This window comes from Osmerus mordax, chromosome 20 (genome assembly GCF_038355195.1).
Source record: "Osmerus mordax isolate fOsmMor3 chromosome 20, fOsmMor3.pri, whole genome shotgun sequence".
Taxonomy (NCBI): Eukaryota; Metazoa; Chordata; class Actinopteri; order Osmeriformes; family Osmeridae; genus Osmerus; species Osmerus mordax.
Genome location: NC_090069.1, coordinates 3,084,385 through 3,108,496, shown reverse-complemented (window position 1 = coordinate 3,108,496; position 24,112 = coordinate 3,084,385). Strand labels below are relative to the sequence as shown.

General features: G+C 44.4%; 2 protein-coding genes across 2 annotated transcripts; both read right to left on the bottom strand.

The window, feature by feature from the left end:
• Positions 1–3,165: 3,165 nt before the first annotated feature.
• arid6 (AT-rich interaction domain 6) lies at positions 3,166–7,156 on the bottom strand. Its single transcript, XM_067258699.1, has 6 exons — positions 7,005–7,156; positions 5,849–6,003; positions 5,691–5,743; positions 4,999–5,096; positions 4,617–4,770; positions 3,166–4,527 (listed from the first exon to the last, which is right to left on the bottom strand). The coding sequence occupies exons 2-6, from the start codon at positions 5,991–5,993 to the stop codon at positions 3,166–3,168; spliced, it is 1,812 nt and encodes a 603-aa protein (XP_067114800.1). The 5' UTR covers positions 5,994–6,003; positions 7,005–7,156.
• An 8,185-nt stretch (positions 7,157–15,341) lies between these two features.
• On the bottom strand, positions 15,342–20,278 carry aqp3b (aquaporin 3b). Its single transcript, XM_067257917.1, has 6 exons — positions 20,171–20,278; positions 18,666–18,792; positions 17,757–17,894; positions 17,491–17,609; positions 17,108–17,325; positions 15,342–16,895 (listed from the first exon to the last, which is right to left on the bottom strand). Exons 1-6 carry the CDS (start codon positions 20,276–20,278, stop codon positions 16,703–16,705), a joined length of 903 nt encoding a protein of 300 aa, XP_067114018.1. The 3' UTR covers positions 15,342–16,702.
• Between the last annotated feature and the right edge of the window lie 3,834 nt (positions 20,279–24,112).

The following is a 24,112-nucleotide window of genomic DNA, read 5'->3' as shown; positions in this document are numbered from 1 at the left end:
ATTGTGCCATTTCAAAATGAATTCCCAGAGTGACAAAAGAGAGGTAGAAAGACTGCATTTAAACAAAGCTTTTTTTTTTTATGTCGGTGTGAATCTCACATACATGGGCTTGAGGCCTTTTTAGAAGAACCACCAAACGGATCCAAATGACTTTGGGATTTTCTGATCTTTCTAGACATGGTTAGGGGAGTGAGGAATTATACATGTTTTTACTTGCACACAGTTTACTGTATAGTTTAATCAGCTATTGTATTATTTTTTGATAGGTGGTTATTTTGACGAAATGAACATTTAGAACCCTTTCATAACACCTAGAATGTCAATAAAAACGTACATTGTTTTGTGAATGTAGCTTTGTACATGAAGGTGAAGGATTGTGGATTTACACAGTGAAACACATTTTTGCACAAATCTGTTTTCTATTAGGTAAGTGCATTATCTTCATAGTTTGGGTCTCAATAGGAGATAATCCTTCAATAAATCCATCAAACAATACTACACTTGTGAGGTGGGTTCTAGTGGTAGGCTAGTCCACTCTCCAGGATGTCATTTACATTTTCTATAGAACCCAATACACTTTCAGAACCAAAATGTAAAGTATTCACTGTATGAAAAGAAAACTCAAGTGTAATTTTCCCAAACATACATGCTGGAACTTGAATTGGCACAGACTAGAATCATAATTGAGTGTGAAATACTTTCACGTTACAAAAATACAATCCATAAATATGTGTCGGGATCCACTATTCTGTCATGTTGCAAGACTATAAATAATAAACGTGTCCTTTACCCCCAAAATGATCTGTATTGGGAAACAAAAATGGCATGTATGTCAGGTGAAGTACTTTATATTGTAAAAAATTGCTTTATTCCTACTTTTCCCTCACCTTTTGGGTTTGCATGGATAACTTTCCAACTTAAGAAAACATGTCTTAGGACGTTGTCAACAATATACCAGATATTGTGTGTGGGATCAACTGGGGAAAAACAGGATTACATTATTAGGCAGGTGGCATATTGTAATTGTTAGTACTGTGTACACAGTCTCCAGAGTTACACTAAATACACATTTACTTGAATTGGAAAGTTCTTTGTGCAAATCCATCTGTGGAACATTATCTAAATATTCAGAACAAAATAACAAACAACAATCCAGTACCTGCTATATGCATACACGTTTTAGAATTTGTTTGAATCACAATGTCACCTTCCTTCCTGCCAAGATGCCACCGTAGATGATTAGATAAAAATGTGATCATAAAAGATTAGTGTCGTACTCTGGGATTACTGTCAACTAAACCAGCATAAATTCTTAGTGTGTATGAACAAGCAAGGCATCATGCGGGTTGTCATACTTTATGACATAAATGATTTGTGTGGTATTACTTCAAGAAATGGTCTGTCCTTATATTTTTGCCCCTTCACCCATTCCCAATCGGGAAGCATCAGTACATTGTGCGTCAATGAGCTGATGATTTGAAGATGCCTTATCAACACTACTCGGAATACGCCCAGGGAACAAGGAAGAAAAAAGCTTATTTTTTTCAAAACTCAGTGTCTAAAATATTTCTCAATGTCTAAAATATTTCCTTCACACCGCAGGTGTGAAGGAAATAATAATGATCTTCCTTACGGCATTCTGTCGATTGTACCCACCTGTTCAAAAGACATTCCGTGAACTGTAGGGCAACAGAGCCTAATGATGTCAGTCATGCGATGGTGTTCTGTAAATCCTTAAAATAGCCCTCATGCCTTGACACAATCAAACAAGCATACAGTAGCTTGTGTCAAAAGAAAGGTTTAGAATTGATTCCTGATTAGCAAGGAAATCATCTTATTAACATGAGGTTTTCCCATTGGTTTGTGACTGCGTGTTTCTCTGTGTGATCTTCAAATAATGGTCTGGTGATGTTTGCTGTAATGACATGTCTGATACTGTATTTTCATCCATCATTGTTGGAATATATTCCAAAAACTTTTAATTAAACACTGGATCATTAAATTGTAAAAAGTATCAAAAAACGTTATTGTTCATATTTACAAACTTGCCACAATATGTTGCTGAATATTACAATAGAAAAGCTATTAACAATATGAATCTTGTATCACAATTCAACCTTTACAGTTGCTTTCAGTTCAAGAATGTAAAAGCTGGTCCTGGTCGTTGTGAAACCAAATACAGAACCAGTTTTCCAAAAACATGCTTATTAGTTGTACAAATATAGCTTAAAAGGTTGCTGTATGAACCCCAATATATTTATCACAATTTTTACAATACTCAATAGACTACAGACTTTCTCATCCATCTTTCATATTTACATTTAGTCATTTATCAGACGCTCTTATCCAGAGCGACTTACAGTAAGTACAGGGACATTCTCCCCGAGGCAAGTAGGGTGAAGTGCCTTGCCCAAGGACACAACGTCATTTTGCACAGATGGGGAATCGAACTGGCAACCTTCAGATTACTAGCCCGCTTCCCTAACCGCTCAGCCACCTGACTCCCAATAGTAGTATGTACTCCCTCATATAGTATGTAAATGCTACCAATTTTAACGTTTTACTGCTTCACATGTTTAGAACCCTGAGAACAAAAATGTCCTCTCAATACCTAAAAATAGACAGGCCGGTTTAGGTGCACTCCTATGTGAAGCGCTCCTCGACATTGCTTGTAAAAAAAAAAAGAGCTATACAAATTCATTTGATTTGATACTCTGACACGTGTCAGAAGTAGATTTTAACGAGACTGTCCGGTTTCCAGTGTGAACATTTAAGATATTCCGTGAGGGTGTATACTGTATACTTTCCTTCAGGCAACATAGATAGCCCAGGTCGGTATGAAGAGGGGGCGTCAAATTCACGAGTGCATACAATTAAATTAACCTTCCCGTTTGTAGAGCTGGGTAGAGACAAACCTTGCCTTGGGCGCCAAATGTGCTAGGACCGGCACTGGCCGCAGAGTTGCTTGTCTTCTTCTGGTGAGCTGCAGAGTTGCTTGTCTTCTTCTGGCGAGCCGCAGAGTTGCTTGTCTTCTTCTGGTGAGCTGCAGAATTGCTTGTCTTCTTCTGGCTATCCGCAGAGTTGCTTGTCTTCTTCTGGCGAGCCGCAGAGTTGCTTGTCTTCCTCTGGTGAGCTGCAGAGTTGCAGTGTTGCTTAGCCCGTCACTCAAGAGCTGGAGATGAGTTTCTTCAGCTTCACAAACTCCTCTGGAGTTAGAGTCCCCAGAGAGCAAGAGGACACTGGGGATCTTGGGCCTTGGTCATCCTGCTCCAGAGGTTGGGGGCTAGAGTGACTCTTAGACTGGTTTTCTTTGGGGTTTCTGTCTCGTGGTGTCTGGTGCTGCATGGTCTTGGCGTGGTATGGCCTTCTGGCGTCCTGCTCCGCCCGGCGATATACATCCCGGCTGCGAACATCCCAAGTGCCCTGGGATGGGATCGGCTTGTAGCTGTGGGGACTGTAGGCGGGTGTTGGGGGCAGGTCACCGTATGTGGCGGTGTGGCTTTGCACGCTTCGGTCCCTATCTATCTTTTCCCTTCGGCTCCGATTCGCCATTTGTTGGGCGACATAAGGGTGGTGAAAGGGCGGGTTGGTGGGGTCAGATCTAGAGGAGGGGATGTCTGGCCAGGCCTGTGCCCACTCCCCATGCTTTGGGCCTGGGGTGTGAGAGGAGGTTGGACCTGTGGAGGTTTGAAGGGACAGATTTCCAACCCCGGAGGCTGTGGGACCACACAGCAGGCCTTCCTTAATCCAGTCGTGGAGTAACGCAAGAGGGATCTGGATCTCCATCCTACCTGCAGACTCTCTGGGGGGGCTGGGGTGAGAACGGCTGAGATTGAGAGGCCCTGAACTGGTTTGGGCGCTCTCTTCTTTCACCTGTGTTGGCAATTCTGGACGCGCCTGGGCTTGGAGAGGCTTGAGTGGGTGAACCATGGAGGGATCGCAGGGCCCGTCTCTGAGCTGGGGGATGGGGCTCCCCGATTGGGCCGGGGTGGCGGGGGCATAGCCGGGGCTTCGGGAGGACCTGCTGTAGGTGAGGTCAATGACGCAGCCATCCCTGCTTATCGGGGGGTCCGTGAAATAGACCGGAGAGCTCTTGCCCGCCTCTGTCTTGGGCCTCACACAGCCCTCCTCTCGAGCAAGAACCGTGGCCTGATAGAGAGACGAGACTTTGTTTAGAAACTTTGGCGGCTTCATGGAGGAGGTCGGGGTGAAGGACGAGGCCGGGTTGTTGCAGGGATCTGGACTGGGGTCCTTGCGCCTCAGGTCAAGGGGCTGGGAGATATGTCGGTTGTATCTTTCTGCCAGGTAGCGTAGGTGTTCCAGGGGCTGGGGGACCCTCTCTGTGGGGCCCAGAGGTGGTGGAGGGGGTGGGGAGGGCAGTGGAGCCTGAGGGGCAGTTTGGGGCACGGAACGGGAGACATTGGGTGGCATCAAGGGCACATAGGAAGGCAGAGTTAGATGGCCGGGGGGATAAAATTGATGGTAGCTCACAGGCATGACCCTCACAGTGGAGTCCATGGGGTAGGTCTGCGAAGAGAAGACCAAGAGTTAGCGGCCAGAATTGGTGTTTGTGTGAGTGAGTGTAGGTGTGCATGTGCGTATGCCTGTCAGTGTACCTGCAAGAGGGGTGTGTGGTTCGTCTTCATCTTCCCCCTGGGACGTTCCTCATCCGCACTCTGGCTGTTGTAGTAGAAACGCTTGTTGGGACGGGCTGGTACGACTTCCATGTAGTCTTTGCCTTTTACATGACATTCATACGGCAGGATGAGCCTGGAGAGACAGAAAGCACAGTCGTGAGTGAAACATATCCTCACCGCGCAAAGGAATGTGCATCAAGACTCATCGAGACGAACACAACAGAACATTGTTTGTCTGCCATCCCTCGACACTCCCTTCTGTGTCTCTCTCTCCTTCTGTGACCCCAAACGTGGGGTCGTAGCAAGAGCCCATTAGCCTCGTGTCAGTGTGCGTTGGATGTCGCCGTGTGTTCAGACTCACTTCTCGTAGTGTCTGCGGGTGCAGGTGGCTGCGCTGGTGCTGCGCGGGTTCCCTCCTAGGGTGCTGTACACCTGCTTCCACAGCTGCTGGGAAGTCACCTGGTGAGGACGGAACACCGTCAAACGCTGCTCTCCAAACTGTTTTTTTTTTTTTTTTCTGAATAAAGTTAGTTTTACAGGTGAAGTCCTTTCTGTTGTTCAAACGATTCCCCTTTTTTCACCTTACAGTCTAACTGTCTAGCAAAAGAAACACAAATACTGAAATAAGAAACATTAAAAAAATTATTAAGTCAACTTAAAACCTAGAATTGTTTTGAATTTGCAGTTTATATGCCTTACATACATTATATACCCACACATAATTGTGATATATCTGTCACTTTCCACTTCCTTGTATTCCCTTGAAAGTGGGAATAATAACAAATGCTCTGAAGCATTTAACAAACAGATAGGACAACTTCTTTAGAAATGCAAACACAAATAACGTTTGGTAACATTCCATCATTTATAAGTAAATTAATAAATTACGTAAACACTGAATGTGGCAACATTTCCTAAGACGTTGCCATATCTGTTTGCCAATTGTTTCAGAACAATTATTACTTGTAATAATTCCACTTGGTAAGTTTGGTAGCATGTTTTAACAATGAAATATGAAATTGGGAATTTTGGGACATAACCATGCATTTTTACCTTGTGGTAGCCACCCATTTTTGCCACAGTCTTGTACATCAAAAACAGGTCAACTACAAACACAAAACATAAATCAGAATGTTTTAGTATTTTCTTACATCAATATATGCATGTGTGGTGTGTGTGTGTGTGTTGGAGATTGAGATAGATATACTAACTTTGCTTGAAGCCGAGGTGGGGAATTCTTTCTATAGGTGAATCTCTCTTCGTCATGAACTGGTAGAGGTCTTTGAGAAACGTCTCTTCCCTCATCTCCTCCTCCTGGTCAACAGTCATCTTCTCCTCTGTCTCCCTGAAGGACATGGTGCTGTAGCTAACAACACACACAGACGTGTCACTTCACTGCATTACTAAAGCTCCAATATTTACATCATGTTTCAGCCATTTTCTGTAGTATAGACAATATTGTATATTGCACGTTTTTATGAATAATTGAAATGGGGATGCACTACATGTACAGCATGTTCAAGCCATGTTCACAATCTCGACTCTTGCCTTGCCGATTGTAACAAATAGACCGATTGTCTGTTTGACTCTTTTCATCATGATCCTAATTTGTCAGATCCTAAACGTTCCCCAAATAGAACCAACGCAGACCTTTCTAACAAGAAAAGCCTGTGTTCTCCATCCAGGGTGATGGATGGTTGTTAAACATGACCACATGATTGACTATTGATGGAAGTTCATGTTTGATCTCAGTCCGTGTTTGATGTTTGTCTACCAGGGTCAGCGATGCTCATCACACCAGCAAACATGCCACTGAAATGACTGTTTCATAGGACGGAGTGTTTTCTAAGTTTGTAGTCCATTTCAATGCTTACAGTACTCTTTTGTTCCATTTGGGACAGGGACATGTTGAACAGTCAAACCAAGTATCAATCAAGTTATTTACAGTCCATACCGAATTACGGTTGAGGCTGTACAAACTGTACAGCCCATAAAGTGGTTTCTGTCTTGGTTGACATTTAGAGTCATGCAAATCAAAACCTCTCTGCAATTTTTGACAGATTTATTATGTACTTATATGAAATGTAAGTAAGTTTCCTGATGCCGATGACTAATATCGTTTTGTGTCTACTCTATATGTCGGTGCATTTAAATTTCTATACAGCGTCTGTAACAATTTCAAAAATCAGTGCTAGTTTAAAACCAGCAGATAAACCAAACTTAGTATTTCACAACCGACTATCTGGTTTCAGTCATTTATTCTGTAACATAAAATGTATCATTCTCACCACCAGAAAAGAAAGTAAATCTGCTTAATAACACTCCACATCCCTTCTATACTGTGGTGTGCATGTAGGGACAGCTTACCTGTACACCCACACTGACAAGCAGAACCAATCTCAGGCCTCCAGCTATTCCACAGTTGTGGTTCTCCAGACTGGCTCAAAGACGTCTCAAGGCTCTTCTTCACGCTACACCTTGTGGTCCCACGACAAGACTGCAGTTACCTCTGTCTCATACGTGCACACACATCTACACAGGGTAGTAACATCACAAGTATGCCCAAGTAGGTGTAAACCCTGTGGATTGCTGCCGGGATGTTGAAGTCAGACCAGTCCAACCAGCTTGTGGCTGCATGCCAAAAGCTATTTTGTTCCATTTAATTATATCAAATTCAGACATGTACTTAATAACAGATGAATTGCTTGCTTCCTGTGTATTACATTTATTCATTTATCTTAACATAGGATTACCGAAAATTGTTTACTTTTGCATTAGTGCTAAAACCTTCCACCTATCATAACTATTCAGTAACAGATTTATGTGTACTGTACAGTAACCATATCAAATCAAATAAAAATATATTTGTATCGCCCTTTTTACACGCAAGCATGTCACAGAGGGCAGACAAGGAAAAACTCGCAGAAAAACTCACTGGAGGAGAAAAATTTGAGCAATTCAGTGAGGGATCAGCTCCTTCAGAGACGGTTGGTATATATTGTGCTGCAAATCGCTCATTTGCAGTGACATAGAATTAACAAATACCTAGTGTAATAGTGCCCGTGATGCAGTCGGTGATTAAGATGTCAGTGAAACACACATATACAGATTCCTTGAACTATAGATAGTGCATAGTGCCTGTGATAAAACTGGTGGCACACACAGATTCCTGGAATTATAGATAGTGCACAGTGCCTGCGATGATGATCAGAGTGAAGGGGCTGGGAGGAGTTCCCATGATGCCCGTGGAGGCACATGAAAGATGGGGATTGTTTTTAAAAATGTCTCAATGCTGATTCGAACAACGTCTATCGCGGACGTTAAGCTCCGTTGGATTATAAAGAGGACACCTGCAATATTTAGAATGTTGTGCCCAGTTCTCCAGATAATTGTAGAAAACTAATGTGGGACACACAAACAAACCCACACACACACATTCCTGCCATCATTGGAGAGATACCCAGACAGGGTTTTTTTTAAGTGTCAAAATTGCCGTTCAGATGATAAAGTTCCTTCTGTAGTCAGGACAAAGGAAAAGTTATTTAGCATATCTAAAATTCATACAAATGTTATTTGGAAGTAGAACCATGAACTTGTGTTGTTGTCACAATGGAATGATGATTGCATCTCTTAAAAAGTCAAGTCAGTTGGATATTATCATCAAAAACTGTTATCGAAACAAGTTTTTTTTTTTAAAGGACATGCTTTTATAATGTAATTATGAAATAAAATACAAGCTAAGAAGGAGAAAATGCCAATGAGCTACTGATATACTCAGAATCAGAGCCAGAATGATACGGTAACGGTCTTCATATCCCAGTCTGATATTTAGAAATGTACCTAAAGGTAATCTGCTCCGTAATGCACATGCTGACATTCAAGAAACTTTGGTTCCTCCTTATCACCCCTGACAGCCTTTGTGTGGAGAGCAATACCATGTTTTCATTGCATGGCAGATTGGTGAGTGACAAGGGTGGAAACGGTCTCTTAAAGACACAGTGCAGATGTCTGGGTGTGACCATTGCGGTATCCTGTGAGCCATGGCAGTTGAAATAAACCGAGAGACATGTTTCCTTGATGGAATCACATTCCAATCAGTATTACTAATTTGTGGTTCAGGACAGCATTAAGGCTCAATACTTCCTGGTAGTGACAGTGCTCCAAAGGCTGCGTTTATCATTCAGTCACTGTTCAAACAAATAGGCTGCATTTGGTTGACAGACTGAAACTCAGCAATTCTTAGCTATATCTCCTTTTGTGTAATATTCCAATTACTGACCTGTTATTTGGAATAAAAACTGTGTGTTTATCATTCAGTCACTGTTCAAACAAATAGGCTGCATTTGGTTGACAGACTGAAACTCAGCAATTCTTAGCTATATCTCCTTTTGTGTAATATTCCAATTACTGACCAGAATCAGAATCAGAATCAGAAAGGGATTTATTCGCCATGAAAGTTTGCACAGACAAGGAATTTGCTTTGGCAGGAAGGTGCATACAATAAACATATACCTAAAATTTTAATATGTGGACTAACTATACTAAGGGTACATAAACTAGCAGTACTAAGTGGGATAAATATAAGTTGCCGTAAATTACAATATAAAAATACAAAAATACAAATATTAAAAAAAATACAAATGTACAAGATACCATGTTATGGTGCAGTGCAAAAGCAGTGCTTTAGGCAATAAGTCATTTGAGTCAGTGTGGTCCCTTGGCCTTGTTGAAGAGGCCAACAGCGGAAGGGAAGAAACTGTTTTTGTGGCGTGAGGTATTGGTCCTGATAGACCGCAGCCTTCTGCCGGAGGGGAGTGACTGAAACAGGGAGTGTCCAGGGTGGGAGGAGTCGGCCACAATCTTCCACAATCAGAATCAGAATCAGAAAGGGATTTATTCGCCATGAAAGTTTGCACAGACAAGGAATTTGCTTTGGCAGGAAGGTGCATACAATAAACATATACCAGTTATTTGGAATAAAAACGGTGTGTTTCAGCCCGTGTTTATTTGTCCTTTGCACTGGGCTAGTTCTGGCATGGCACTTGGGCATGTGACATCATCATCAGATGCCACTCACACAATCAATTGAAGGTGTGTGCTAATTGAAGGTCCATGTTTTCCCCTTCAGAGGACTTGAACACTGTCAGCATTCAAAGACCCGGACACACACACGGTACTTTCATTCTTAAGAAATTGCTACATTTAAATAATTTCATCAAAAATGCGTGATGATACAGTCTTACGTCACTTCCTCGTGAAGAAGACTGGATGGTGACGGGACAGGGTCCTTGTAAAAACTTGTTATGCTACTGCTGACAGAATAGCTCATAAATCCCTCATGACGTATGATACGAATTTGTTTCAAATCAATGTCTAAACTCAATTTTCAGATGCTTAGTAACGTGCTTGAAAGCTGCAACCCTGAGGGGGGTAAAGTAGGGTATGAGTAGTTCAGGTTCAGATTCTAAATCACAGTTCAAACTTAAGTTTGTAGGTTTTTCTTTTTAAACAGACATGGACCAATACAAAACAAGAAGGGGCATACAATAGTGGTATCTTCTGTAACGTCGTGTTACAATCCATTGCCTTCAATGGACATGTGGTCCTGCAATCTGGAGTATTTAACACAGGCAGTCCATGACACCACGCCTTTGGTGACAAACATTAAAGGTGGTTCATTCCTGATTTGTCACAGTGATGCAACAAGTTCAAGTTAGTCTCTGGGTTCTGGCTAGTGACTGTGTGCTAAACAGGGATGAACAAATTGAACACATTTTGACGTGTCAAAATGTTACTGAAAATACATTGTGAGTACATCGACATTAGGGCTATAGACATTGCCATTAACCCTCCATCTCTCTGTTCACGTTGTTTAACAGAAAACGCATGATCTACTTTTTACAATCAATCACTTAATTCCATTTATTAAGCACATCTAAAAAACGGTGTCAAAGTGCTGACACCTCCTAATAACATATATGATAGGTAAACAAGTTTCCCTGTAATATCTGGTGTTCATGAGAACCATTGACTTACTTCTTTCACAGTTTTAGTATTCTGCTGTCAGTTGGACATCACTATGAAGCTAGGCCTGTTGCTCAAGATAATAACATTCCTATTTTATGCTGGTCGTGACAGATGACTTTGGAGGACTTTGTGTTCCATTTAATGTACTAAGTGTGTCTATAGCCTGTTATTATCTGAGGTGTAGTGTTTGTTTTAACCATTTAAAATATGCTTTTTATTATAGGGTGATGGTAACCTGTCATTATCTGTGCTGACTGATGGTATGGATCACACAACATATTTGTTCAATTTCACACTGCGTGGGTGGGTTACTTAACAGGAATGCTTAGCAAATTGTGACAGAAAAAGACAATACCATATTGGCCTGATTTCTATTTGAGTTTGCACAACACAAGGACATTAGCTCCGAAAACAAATGTTGACCGCATAACTTTAACTGCCTCACATTGTCAGTTAACTTTCTAGATTAGCTTGATTAACCCTTGTGTTATCTTCGGGTCATTCTGACCCATCAGTCATTGTGACCCACCGTCGTATTGCGACAAATTTACCTCATACAAAAACAAAGTGAAGCATTTTCTTTTAACTGTCGGGCTGTCTCAGACCCCCCACATTGGAATGGTTAAAAGAAAATTATTTTTATTTGTTTTTGTATTGGGTAAAATTGGGTAAACACAACGATGGTTCGTTATGAACCTTTGGGTCATGTGACTCGAAGGCAGCACGAGGGTTAATTTAAGTTGAACCAAGGCTTCTTGTTCGCCGGTTCAACCTCCTCCCCTCCTTGTCGCCCTTCACTTGTTATCTAAACACAAAACCCAATTCCTGCCTCGTATAATAGGCCTCGGGATTCAACTATATTAAACGAACTGTACAGTCTCGTGAATATGTCAGCAGAGTGGCGCAGCGGAAGCGTGCTGGGCCCATAACCCAGAGGTCGATGGATCGAAACCATCCTCTGCTAGGATTTTTTTTTTTTTTAGCATTGTAGTTGTCAGTAATTTTTGGGGGGTGGTGATCCTTTGGTAAATGTTGCTGTGTATACCATTCCACTATTGCGTGTAAAGTGTATTGGACTGCCCAAAATGTCTTAATTTTTTCGTCACTCGAAACACACCGTACCAAAGCAATTTTGGCGCCATCATCTGGTTGGTTAACCATGTCACAGATATTTATGCTCCGGTTGCTGAGCAACCGTGAGATACACTTATGGCAAAAGCGGAGTTACGTTGTATTGGCGTTCTAGAACATTAGAACTACACAATATTTGTTGCCCGCCGGTAAGTATGCTACTCTTTATTGCAAAAGTTTGTATATGGCAAAAATGGTTTATGATTCACAAAGTTCTGAAAATACAGATCTATACATTTTCCGTTAGTCATCTATCTATTATCTTTGAGCACGAGTGTTGAGTAGCCACGTACAGTAGTGGCTAAAGTACATTCATAGGCACGTGGAAGTACACTTGCATTGATATAAACGGGCATTGATAAAAAAAAAAAAACCTGCAGGTGTCGTATTCGTGCGAGCATGTCCCGCTCGGCAGCCAAGTCACGAGGGGAAAAGCCTAGGGCAGGCTCGGTACCCGTGCCCCCTCCTCCGCCCCCTTCGGCGGTGGAAGTAGTGGACATAATTCCCGGTCGCCTCACAGAGAACGCCTGGGTTGCTATGACGACACAGGAGGAGGGGGATGAGGTGGTGGCAGAGATCATAGCAGATCTGAAGTCTACCGTCTTGGACAAATGCTATGAACAGTACATTGAAAAACAGGTACGTGACTTAATGAAGATGATAGACTAGCATCCCGTTTAAACGCTGTCTAATAAGAATGTTTGACTTGCTCTCATTCTCTCCTCTATCTCTGTCAAGCTGGTACCATACACTGCCTTCTGGGCTTGCAGCAGCCTGGTTGAAACAGTGAACTGGCTGTTCCTGGCAAGGGATGAGGGGGAGATGGCAGAGAGCGCCCCCTTGTGGGCGGAGGACTCTGAAACAGTAGCTTCGCCCGGTGACTCATGGGCTGAAGGCTGTGTGCCAGTGCACTACTCCTGGGTCAGCTCACACACACCTCTACTCCAGGTATATATCCATACAGATGACATACAAACACACACACACACCTCCTAACATGCTGTCTATATGCCCCTGCAGAAGCTACTGGATTTCAATTCAGTTGAATCGACAGATTTGCGGGATTTACAGCGCAAGTCTCGGTCGCCGACGAGACAAGAGCTCCATAAGAGGCGGGTTCCGACCCCGACAACGCCTCGGCGCACTGCGGAACCTGCCACGACAGCGGACAGTGACCCAGAGAGGCCTCCAGTCCACACAGCATCATCTGAAACCCCACAGAGGAGGACACTGCAGAGCCAGCTGCATCCAACATCCCCTCACAAAGCCACGCCACCTCCACGCGGGAGACGCAAACCTCTGCCGCACAATCCCAGAAACGTGAGCCGAAGCCCAGGCATCTCAAAAGGCAACCTGCTAACCTGTAAAACCCAACCACCTCAGCATATAAGGAGAACTGGCCCCCTTTATAAGAAACTAGACCCGGCCCTTCTCCCTGTGAGCTGTTACTGGCCCGAGGTGGAAGTCCTGGAGCCTTGCCCCTCGCTGCAGAGAAATGGGGGGCTCACTGCCCGGCTTCAGCCCAACCAGCAGCACGGCAACAGGGGCACATCTGCCTCGGTATCCCCCCGTATCCACCACCAGGGGTTACCTAGTGTCCGGAGGAGGAGCGTCATCCATAAGCCTCAGCGGCCGATCCTCCATGCTGGTGCCCAGCAGAACAGCTTCCCGCTGGGCTTCACCCCTCTGTTCGCCGGGCTCTCTCTGGACACCATGGAGCTTGGCCCTGGAGTGAGCTTAAGGGACCCGACCGTGGGCCAGTCAGGCCCTGGGAGGGAGGACCCACCCTGGTTGCCCCCGATGCCTGAGTTGAAGCCAATCAGAAGCAGCCTGCCACCTTTGTTGTGGTCCCTGGATGAGGTAGTGACAGGGCACTCACCAGGGGTCACCCCACCTACTAGCTGAAGGACTAGCTGGGACACACTGCCACCCACTGCCACCCACTGCAAGGTCTATCACTGAAATACAACACATGAACTAGTATACTTTAAAATAATGTTTGCTCCTTTTGATCCAAGAAAATGTGCTCCCTTGCGACCTTGCGTTGCAGTTTGATAACAATCCTTTGCGTTCATAAAAAAAGGTCAGCATCTGATTCATTATATGACACATTTGAGCAGTTTACATAATTGCTTTTGACGCAAAAGCAGTCTTCATTCCTGGGAAGATCGTAAAATGCTGCAGTAGTGGTTCTGTGGGTTGTCGGTGAATATTGATGTTCAGTACGTGACCACATAGCTGTGCTGTGGATCATATTTTCTGGTTTTCCCACCATGACAACCCGAGTCAGAAGACGAAGATGCTACATGCTGAGATAAACCAAGTCATGCTTTGACTACAGGAAGTGACATGACGATACAGAAGGAAATCTGTAATATTTAGTGTTTATTGCAACTGAGCCAGAAGGCGGAACACCTTTGTTATAGCTTACATCCTAGTAACTGGCATGTGACGGCAACTGTGTTGTTGGTAAATAATGTTTCGTTCACCCTGTGTTTTATTGCATTCTACCAGAGCCAGTGACCTGGATGTAAATATTTGATTTCATGCAGAAAGTAAATATGAACCTTCAAGCATCAGACAAAGTCCTTAATTAAAGATTAAGTTATTGACTGATTTATAATTTATGTACTGACATATTGGGAACAGTGTGTTTGTAGATACATAACCTATTAGGTCAAACTTCTTGGTTATTTTCTCCTTAAAGCCATGGACAGGGTGTATAGATAAAACAGGTAATTTCAGAGGCAATGATTGACACCAGATGTGTGTGTTGATCTCCCAACAGCAAAGGTCACGCCACAGAGTGATTCCAAATGTCACCCAGCCCTTTCTGAAGCTTAGAGGATTCAGACTGCTCTGCGGCCAGATCTTTGCCATTGATATTCGTTCCAAAGCTGAACATTTCACAGATGACATTTAGTGTCCCACAGAAATTTCCTTTCTTTCCCCTCTCCATTTTCTCGGCAGACGACAATCCAGCGTTTAGTGGTTTTCGGAATTCAAATGACTCAGGAAACGAGACGCACCTCGGTTTCAGTTGAACGCTCTGTAAATAGCGTTTGAAATGGCCCCAGAAATGTTTTTTGCCATCTTACATGTCTGTCTGTCTCACCAGGGCCGGATTACGGAGCGGGCCAGTGCCCTGAGACTTGGACTGCCAAGGAGCGTCCGAGTCTCAGGTCCAAGACCTCAGGTCAATTTCCTCTGAGGAAATTGAACGCCAAGGCGCTTTGTGCGCACGGCACAAGCTGACCATTTGCAGATGAGAGCTCAGAGCCAGGTGTGACTCTTGAGGAGAAGTTGAATATTTATGGCCCTAGCTGAAATCAAACCTACGCCCTTTCAATTCAGTCAGACCTCGTCTGACAGCTACACAGACGAGGAAGGCAAGAAAGACACCAATTTAGGAAAGCGTGGGGGCTTCCAAAAATACATTTGCCCAGGGGCCTCAAAGGAGCATAAATCGGTCCCGCCCCTCACTATTTATCATGTAGAGTCGTTGAAGAAAAGTTCTGATAAACACGATACACATTTGTCAGAGGTTAATGCTATATCATTTTATTGTTTTATACATAAAATAGGAAAGAGTAATACATGAAAAAAAGACTGCGTAACAAGGCTGCAACAGTTAACCTGAGGTCCAGACACTCTTAAACGGACCACCGCTGTTCGTTCGGAGCTGTTGCATTTAGTCTCTATCTTGCTCTCATTCTGAACAGTACATTGTTGGTGCATGTATGGTTTCATGTGTGATCTTTCAACCACCCAGGTTGTGAGGCGTTGACTCAGAGCTTGAATCGTTAACCTTTTTTTGGGGCGGGCTGTTTTCTGACATACATGTTTTATTAGGTTACTGTAGGTTTATCTTCCTGGTACCATTGTGTTGCTCACGTTGCACAGCATGTGGTCCACAGCTACATTTGGCTCCTTTCCCAAACCCACAAGCACATATGCTCCACATCTGGTGTAACTTATCGGGTGGAAAAAAACGATCCTTGCACAACAACACCTGTGGTGTTGCAAGTACCAGATCCTACAGATTTATAAGTAGTCGGTGCGAATTCACGTCTAGCAACAGCTCTCTGGGTTCATCATAGATCACCTGTACTTCTATTATTATATTTTTGTTATCTTTGATTCTGATGGACTTTGGTGCAGCTGAATATAACTCATGAGTGCATACCGCCAACTCAATAATATATCATATGACGTATCTGCTACACCTACACAGCACCAAAAATGTCAATGTCAAGGAATAAATAGAGAATCCCTCAATAGGAGTCATAAAATGGCTTTAGATGGCCTTTATCTCAACCCCTATTCTCTCTGGGATCCAGACATGAATTCAGTGAAACAACAGATTTCAAATACTTGTGAGGAGATCCTTCATCTTTTGAAACTTTTGTTTGGTGTTTTTTGTGCTAAAGCAGGGTTGTGACAGTTGTATCAGATAGAGAGCATGAAGGAGGAACATTTCGGGCTCTTTGCCAGGTTTGAAGGAGTTGCTGACACTCTAAGTGAAACACAAGCTTCATAGTCAATTGAAAGTCAAGGGACATGTAAATACTGCTGGCAAATCCTCCATACCCTTTTTGTATGTGTTCATATACATGAATCGGGTTTGAAGGAGAATGGCGACTCATGCTCGGAAATGTGGAGACAACATACTTTTCTAGACAGGCGTTAGTACCATGATCTGAATGTTTTGAGTGTGGTACGATCTTATCATTATCTGATGGATTTTAATGAGTCATGCTTTATACCGAAAGAGAGGTTCAACTGTATCAAAGGCAAGATATAAGACACGATATAACTGAGAAATGAATATAACTGAATTGTAAAATGCCCACGCGTGGATAACAGGCGACAGGTAAACATATGGACCCTGGGGGAAAGATGAAAAGTCACGCACAGTCTTTGGCGGTGAGGCTGGATAGTTTGAGCCTCTCCTCTCTCTCACCCTTCTCCTCCTCCTCCATCCTCTCCCGCGCTTCTCCTTCCACGTGGTAGCCCACCATCAGCTGGTACACCATCACCCCCACCAAGGCACCCAGGAAGGGGGCGAAGATCGGCACGAAGAACCAATAGCTACAGGCTCTGTGGATTTTGGAGCACAGAGACACTTGTGTAAAATCGGACTCCTTTCGACCATATCTCCTGTCGTGGACCATTGGTACAGGAAATGGCCCGTGCGTCTGCATGTTTTTTTTACATGAAGTGTACGAAATGTGGCCTTTGAGATCAAAGCAAAGGAACACAGCAAGAAAGAAGAGGGAGGGAGAGAGACGGTTAAAGGGAAAGGCACTCACGTGAATACCTCACCCCCCCACCCTGCCAACGCGGTGAAGAGGCGCGGGCCAAAGTCCCTGGCAGGGTTCACAGCATAGCCCGAGTTGAAGCCCATCGATAAGCCGATGACCAGCACCACAAAGCCCACAGTGAAGGCCTCAAGTCCTCTGGGGATAGGGTTGTTGTAGGGATCCACTATGGCCAGGATGCACACAATCAGGGCTGCGGTGCCAATCATCTGCAACGCATTTTCTGGATCAGTGTCATCAGTGGTGCGCTGTTGTGATTCCACGACTTTGTGTATCAGGGTTAAATGTGGAACTGGGTTATCAGATAGGGACTACTGTCAGCATGCTAAGCCAACACAGAGAACCATTGGGCTTGTCTGACCGTTTAGCCTTACCTGATCAAAGAATCCGTTAAGAAGGGTGAGATGTTTTGAGGGGTAGGTGGCAAAAATGCCGGCTGTCGCGTTATTCCCCACCACGATAAGTGTGCCTTGGCCGTAGTCCCACAATGCATCTGTAGAAAACGAGGGCGTCACACGGCGTGGTATGTCGAAAGGTGTAAACGTCACAACATCTTTGAAGAACGACACCGATTTGGTCGAGCTCTCGGCCGTCGGAGGTTTTGTGTGGTTTTGTGTTTTGACTCTGGTAGCTCACTCACCAAAATACAGGCCAAATATGATGCCAGATCCTAGAAATGCACCGAGAGTCTGGAAGAAGAAGAACACTGGGAACTTCCTCCAAGGCTCTCTCCCCAGCAAACACAGGGCAAAGGTCACCGTTGGGTTTAGGTGCCCGCCTGGGAAAAGAAGAAGAAGAGAAAAAAAAAAGCCCATTATGTGTTGAACTGTAACCCGCTTACACTCAATTTAAAGAGAGACCGAAGCCAATATGAAACTCGCCTCTAAAAATCACTTTCTTTTCTCACAGAGAGAGAGAGAGAGAGAGAGAGAGAGAGAGAGAGAGAGAGAGAGAGAGAGAGAGGAACAGGCCCCCAGACTATCCTTAGTAATGGGAGTAAAATGCCTGTCAGGATAGGATGTCTCTGTGACACCGTAAATAGAAGGGAGTGAAAAGACTGAGATGTTATTCCACAAAGCTTGTGTTTTTTCTCTCGACTGCATGCTTTGAAGGAGGGGGGAATCTAATGAAGTGCTCAGATGGCACATTCATGTGGGTGGGTGTCTCCACCTCGCACGTTTAGCTGTTTCGTGTCGTGGTAGGAGGTACCTAATTATAAGAGTCTTATTTTCTCCGTATTAGTGGGCGACAGTTTCATTATGAAACCACTGAAATGGCAGCATTTTCCCTCCCGTTTTTGACAGTGGATACTAGTGATCAAAATGTTCAAAGTCAAACCAAATAGCTTTTCAAATAGAACGAGAAAGTGTTTTCCTCCCACCGTTTGGATTTGGCGTCTTGCTGAATGCTCGCTGTTGTGGCTAACCTTTTAATTTCTCCAACTGTAAATGTTTTACTCAAGATGCCTTTACTCAATGTCTCCTATTTGAGTTCTTCTATACTGTCTCTCAATACTCACAGAATGCCGGTGGAATGTGCGCGCTCTCACCTGAAACCTGGCCACTCACGAGGATGCCTAAAGTGGCGGCGAATCCGAACGCAAAGTTGACAGTGAGGAACATGCCATGAGAGCCTCCGCTCAGCACCAGCTGTGCAACGGCTCCACAGCCAAACATCTACAGAGAGAAGAAACCAACAGAAGGGAGAGACCATCCATCACACACACACACACAGCTGAACGGTTACAATGTGCAGTCTCAAAAACCCACTCCTGAATCTCCTCGACAGGGCTTTTCATTTTTCAACCTTCCAAAGGACTCAAATGTACTGAGTGAGTAAAGACAAAAAAAGAGGCCTGTTGCTATGCGCAGACAGACCCAACAGGTAAAAAAACAACAAAAAAACTGAACACCCACGATAGCACCGTCGGCAGCTCGACCCCAGGGTCTGGCCTCGCACCGCGCCCAGGGCGCGGCTACCTCGGACCTGGGAAATCACGCCCGTGTTATGGGTGGTATTGCGGAGCTTATTGACGGTCTGAGTTTCCTGGCTGCACCAGTGGGGCTCTCAGCGGACAGCTGGCCCAAGCCCACCAAAGAGACTGTTTGCCAGTGGGCTATGAGGTTTCACTCAGTAGCGTAGCCAAACACTGTCTCAGGCACCCAGACCTCTGACTGCGCTCCAGGAGAATAACAGATGGCCAGCCCCTCTCAGCTGGTCGAGCCTCAGACACTGTTTGTTGAGTTACTGTACTGTGGAAAACAGAGGAACCCAGGTAGCTGTGTCTGGTTGAACTTCACATGGCTTTTATTTCAAAGACAATGCCATGCCAGGGAGGGCCGAGTGAGGGGAGTCAGGTGGCTGAGCGGTGAGGGAATCGGGCTAGTAATCCGAAGGTTGCCAGTTCGATTCCAGGTCATGCCAACTGACGTTGTGTCCTTAGGCAAGGCACTTCACCCTACTTGCCTCGGGGGGAATGTCGCTCTGGATAAGAGCGTCTGCTAAAATGACTAAATGTGAGTGGAGTTGTTGATTGCGTTTCGACTTCTCAAAAAAGTTTTGGGAGCATCCCGGTGGATGTACTGTATGAATTACACCCGACCGTATCAGGGCTTCTCATGTAACAGATGAGAACAAATCTCTGTACAATCTGTGACTCTAGATGCTAGAGATAACTGTTTTCTCTCTTTATCAGAATAAATGTATTGCTGTGTGGAGAATAATTACAAATACCTTTTTTTGGTGTATTTTTTTAAATAGGCATTCATTTATGTTCTCATATGCACCACAATAAAGTTTAAACACTTTTGTGGCACACATTCACACCAGTGTTGGAGTTTTACAAAATGAGAAAACCTGTCAATGTGTAGCTGAAGGCCTGTTTCGACACCAGACAGACAACAATATCGTCATTGTTTGCAAGTACAATCATGCAGCACAAGGGTTTCCCATACAAGTTCACATCTCCCACTCTTGTCAATAACAGTTGATCCTGGGGAATCCACACGATGTCTGTTCCAGTCAAGGCCAAACCCCGGCTTCTACCCTACTCACCACCAGGATCAGGGTTCCCAAGCATTCAGCCAAGGCCTGTCGGAGAAGCATGTGACGAATCTGGAAGCTCCGCGCCAGCTTGTCCAAAATAGCCTTCTGTCCTCCCATGATGCAGCTGTGTCAGGGTTGTCCAGTCCAGCGTCTAATTCCGGGAGGACTCTGCATCCTCTCTTAAAGCATAGCGTGGATCCCTCCCACATCGAGAAAAAACGGAGTACACAGTCCTCCTGGATATTCTTCCCCTCCCTCTACACCTCCACCCATATCTCTTTCCCACACTCTCTTCTGTCTCAAGACCCCAGTCCTTTCCACTGGTTTTACCTGACCTCCCTGCTTTGTTTTCGGCTTGCTACTCGGATTTGGCGCGACAGCTCTGGGGCAGTCCAGCGCAGCATCGTGTTAAAATGAACTGTTGTCACAGAAAAAGGTAGTACAAACCCTGGTCCAAAGTATTTAAACACGTGTCAGTTGTCTCGTAATTTTGCTGACTATTAAAATTAGGACGTGTACGTGTCAAACATGATAGCATCGTTACCGATTCCACATGTGAAACCATTCTCTGAGAAGTTACCAAGTGAATTCTTTTCATCGGTAACTGGACATTTTTCAGGCAACAGCAATCACCAGTTTGACTAAAACCACACCGATTCAGAATAGTGGGAAACTGTGTTTTAGAGCCAGATGAGACCACTGTGGGATTCCTGGAGATCTTGAGTCCGATATTGGACCTCTTGGATGGACACGGTGGTCTACTAGTGCGATTAGCTAAACAGCTTGTTCCCTGTCCTCACTGCGGTTTCTCAGCCTGTCCCTCTTTTACAAGCCCTGGCTGTTCTAAATCCCACCTCGGGTAAATGTGATAGAACAGGTTGTAACTGATATGGCATGGCTGGGTTTGTACCCTGGATCAATGGCCTCACTTTTGTTCTTCTCTTCAAAAGGAACACAGCGAATTGTTGAAGAGGCAGGAATTAAGGGCTTTTGTCCCGGCAAAAAAGTAGCACACCGCCCCTTGTCAAAGAGAGTCTTTTGTCCAGGGGTCATTCCTGCAGTATGACATAGCAAGGTGAGCAAGATGGCTGGGTTCAAGTACAAAAGTGTCTTGAAAACCGCTGTTGGGAAATTGGGGGAAAAGTTTGTCATAATTCCAGTAACAAAACAATAGCCATTTATGAAGAAGAATCCTTTATTCACCTCACAAATGTGGAACACACACACACCACGTGCAAGGAACACAAACACACACGCTTGCCCCGGGGGGGGGGGGGGGGGGGGATGGCACCGGAGAAATGAGTCTCTGCATCTGTCTCATCCTGCCGGCCCTTCCTCCTAGGGCAGCCAAGAGCAGTGGGCAGCCACAACAGCACCGCTCAGACGCCAGGTCCAAGTGCTCACCCATGTTCTGGCCAGGGACACCAGCAGCAGAGCCATCTGTCGTACATATCATCTATATTGGGATTCTTTTTTAATGGAGGAAACCCAGGTGAGCACGGGGGGAACATGCAAACTCCACACAGAAAGGCCCAGGACGTCGTGCTTTTTATTCATCGGAAAGCCAGTGGAAACAGCTGTCCGCATGTTTAGGAAGACATTCATACATTTCACACTGAAGGGAACCCTTCCTTCACTGGTGACCTGTCAATAAAGAGCTAACTGAACAATATCCTACACTTGGTTTGCTGCTGACTGACCCCATCTGTATCAGTGTCCTGGCTGCCTGTCCAAGTTTTGAGACCTGGTTAGTTCAATTTTCCTTAAGCTTTTATCCAGACATACCAGCTTGTCAGACGGCAGCCCAGAATGAAAGAAACGGTCTCATTCCCTTATCACTACCGCCTAACTGATGCCGGCTTGACATTCGAAGTGGAATTCTTCATGCGCCTGTCAGGTTTTACCTTTCAAATTGTCTGTGCTGCAACAGGGTCCTCACCCCTCTTTTACATACAAGAACCTGTCTAATGTAAAAGAAAAAGGATCTCTCACTGCCTCTCTATCTCTCTCCCACAAACACAGACACACACACACACATGCACAGCTCCAATGAAACATTATAACAGAAGATCTCGGAACATTTAGACAAAGCTAAATGGCATGTTGGACCCATTTGTTGGAGGGAACTTAAATAATTCAGTAGCACAGGGTAGCACCACAGAGAGCCTATGTGCAGGTGAGGAATGAGGTCCCTGTCTGACGCAGAGGAGGAGTAGCTAATGGGCTGTGAGAGTGATAGGGCAAAAGCTCACTGGCTTAACCATCAAATGTTTCCCCTGCCTGTATGCTAATGGACTTATGAATAATGTGGCCTTCTGCTTGATTCCTGATTCCACTGTGAATCACACACTCCGCTGACAGAGAAAGCCTCTCATAAACATTTTACCATCACTTGTCTTAAGAAGTTGCTTTTGGGTGAAAATAGCCTTTCGAACACAAGCATTTACTTCAGATAGGATGGGAAACCATGGAACAACTGAGATGAATAGGTTCTCATTGTCAGACTTAGTCAATTTCTCGATGTCACGGTATCATGCTCGTGCACGCTTTGTGTCACAGCTATGGCCGTGCCCGTTAGATGTTTTGATTTCGTTCTTGGTTTTCCCTGCCCTAGTGTGTCTAGTTTTCTGATTAGTTCTGAGGGTTGTCACCTGTGTCAGTTTGCTAATTCATTCTGAGTGTTGTCACCTGTGTCTTGTTTGGTTCGATACTTAAGTTTATGTTTTGTGTCCAGTCTTTGTCGGTTGTGGTGTCTGAACAGATGGGTTTCTGTGAGTATCCCTGTCTTGTTTTGACCAGTAAGGGCTATCCTGTCTCCCTGTCTCCCTGTCTCCCTGTCTCCGTGTCTCCCTGTCTCCGTGTCTCCCTGTCTCCCTGTCTCCCTGTCTCCCTGTCTCCCTGTCTCCCTGTCTCCCTGCACTTGGGTTCATCCCCCTCACTCACTGATCCATGTCTCGTCATTGCAAAAAAATCAGAAGAGTTGAGTTATGTGTTCATAAGTTCTACAATTTCTTTGCATCCATACACAGTACACGTACACGCATTTCAACAGTGAAGCAAACCCATCTCGGAACGCTCATGCACACACCTTCTAGAACATTCCCGAGTGTGCCTGGTTCCTTCTCTACATGAAATAAAATGCAGACCACGGAGGCAAACTAATAAATACAAAACGGGGAGACGAATCGGGTTGCCTCGATGGAAGGCGATGCAGAACAAACGCACTGAAAATGTACTTTGCTCACACCTGTATGCTGTGTCTGCTAGTCCTGGCCTGGCAGAGCCAAGCAGGCAGACCCTGTTCAGACCTGATCTCCATTCAAGCACTGCCTCTAAGCCCCCTGGGAGACTGTAGTTATAGGAGATCAGCTTTCCAATCTCAGTCTATTCTCTCTGTTGGATATGGAAGGTGTGATCCTGAATATGAGCCCCACTCTGACTGGATTACCATCATAAAAAAAAGAAAACACACACACCAACAGTCACTCACACACACACACACACACGAGAGCACAACACATTTTTTTGAATTCTATTTGAATCTGTCATTTTGTGAGCCCGTATAGCTGTAGATCGGCCATTCAAAATGGCTTGCTTTTGTTCAGTAAGCTTCAGATTCATGCCACTCTCCTATGGCAGTGTTTTAGCAGCATTACTGTGTCCCATAGCACCTACTGGTTAGGCCTCCAGCAGGCTACTTACACTTTCAATCTTTGCAATTTATTGCAGTCCTGGTCACTAACAAAGTACAAGGTGGACAACATCTAACTGAGTTATCTACTGGTAGCTTAACTGCTATAATCGTTATATATATATTATATTTATAATATATATATATTATTATGATATATATATATATATATATATTATTCTTATATATTATATAGTTTGTGTTGTTTTTTAACTCTAATTTCTCTCGTCCTTAGCTTTGCTCTGGCTGGTGATGACCAG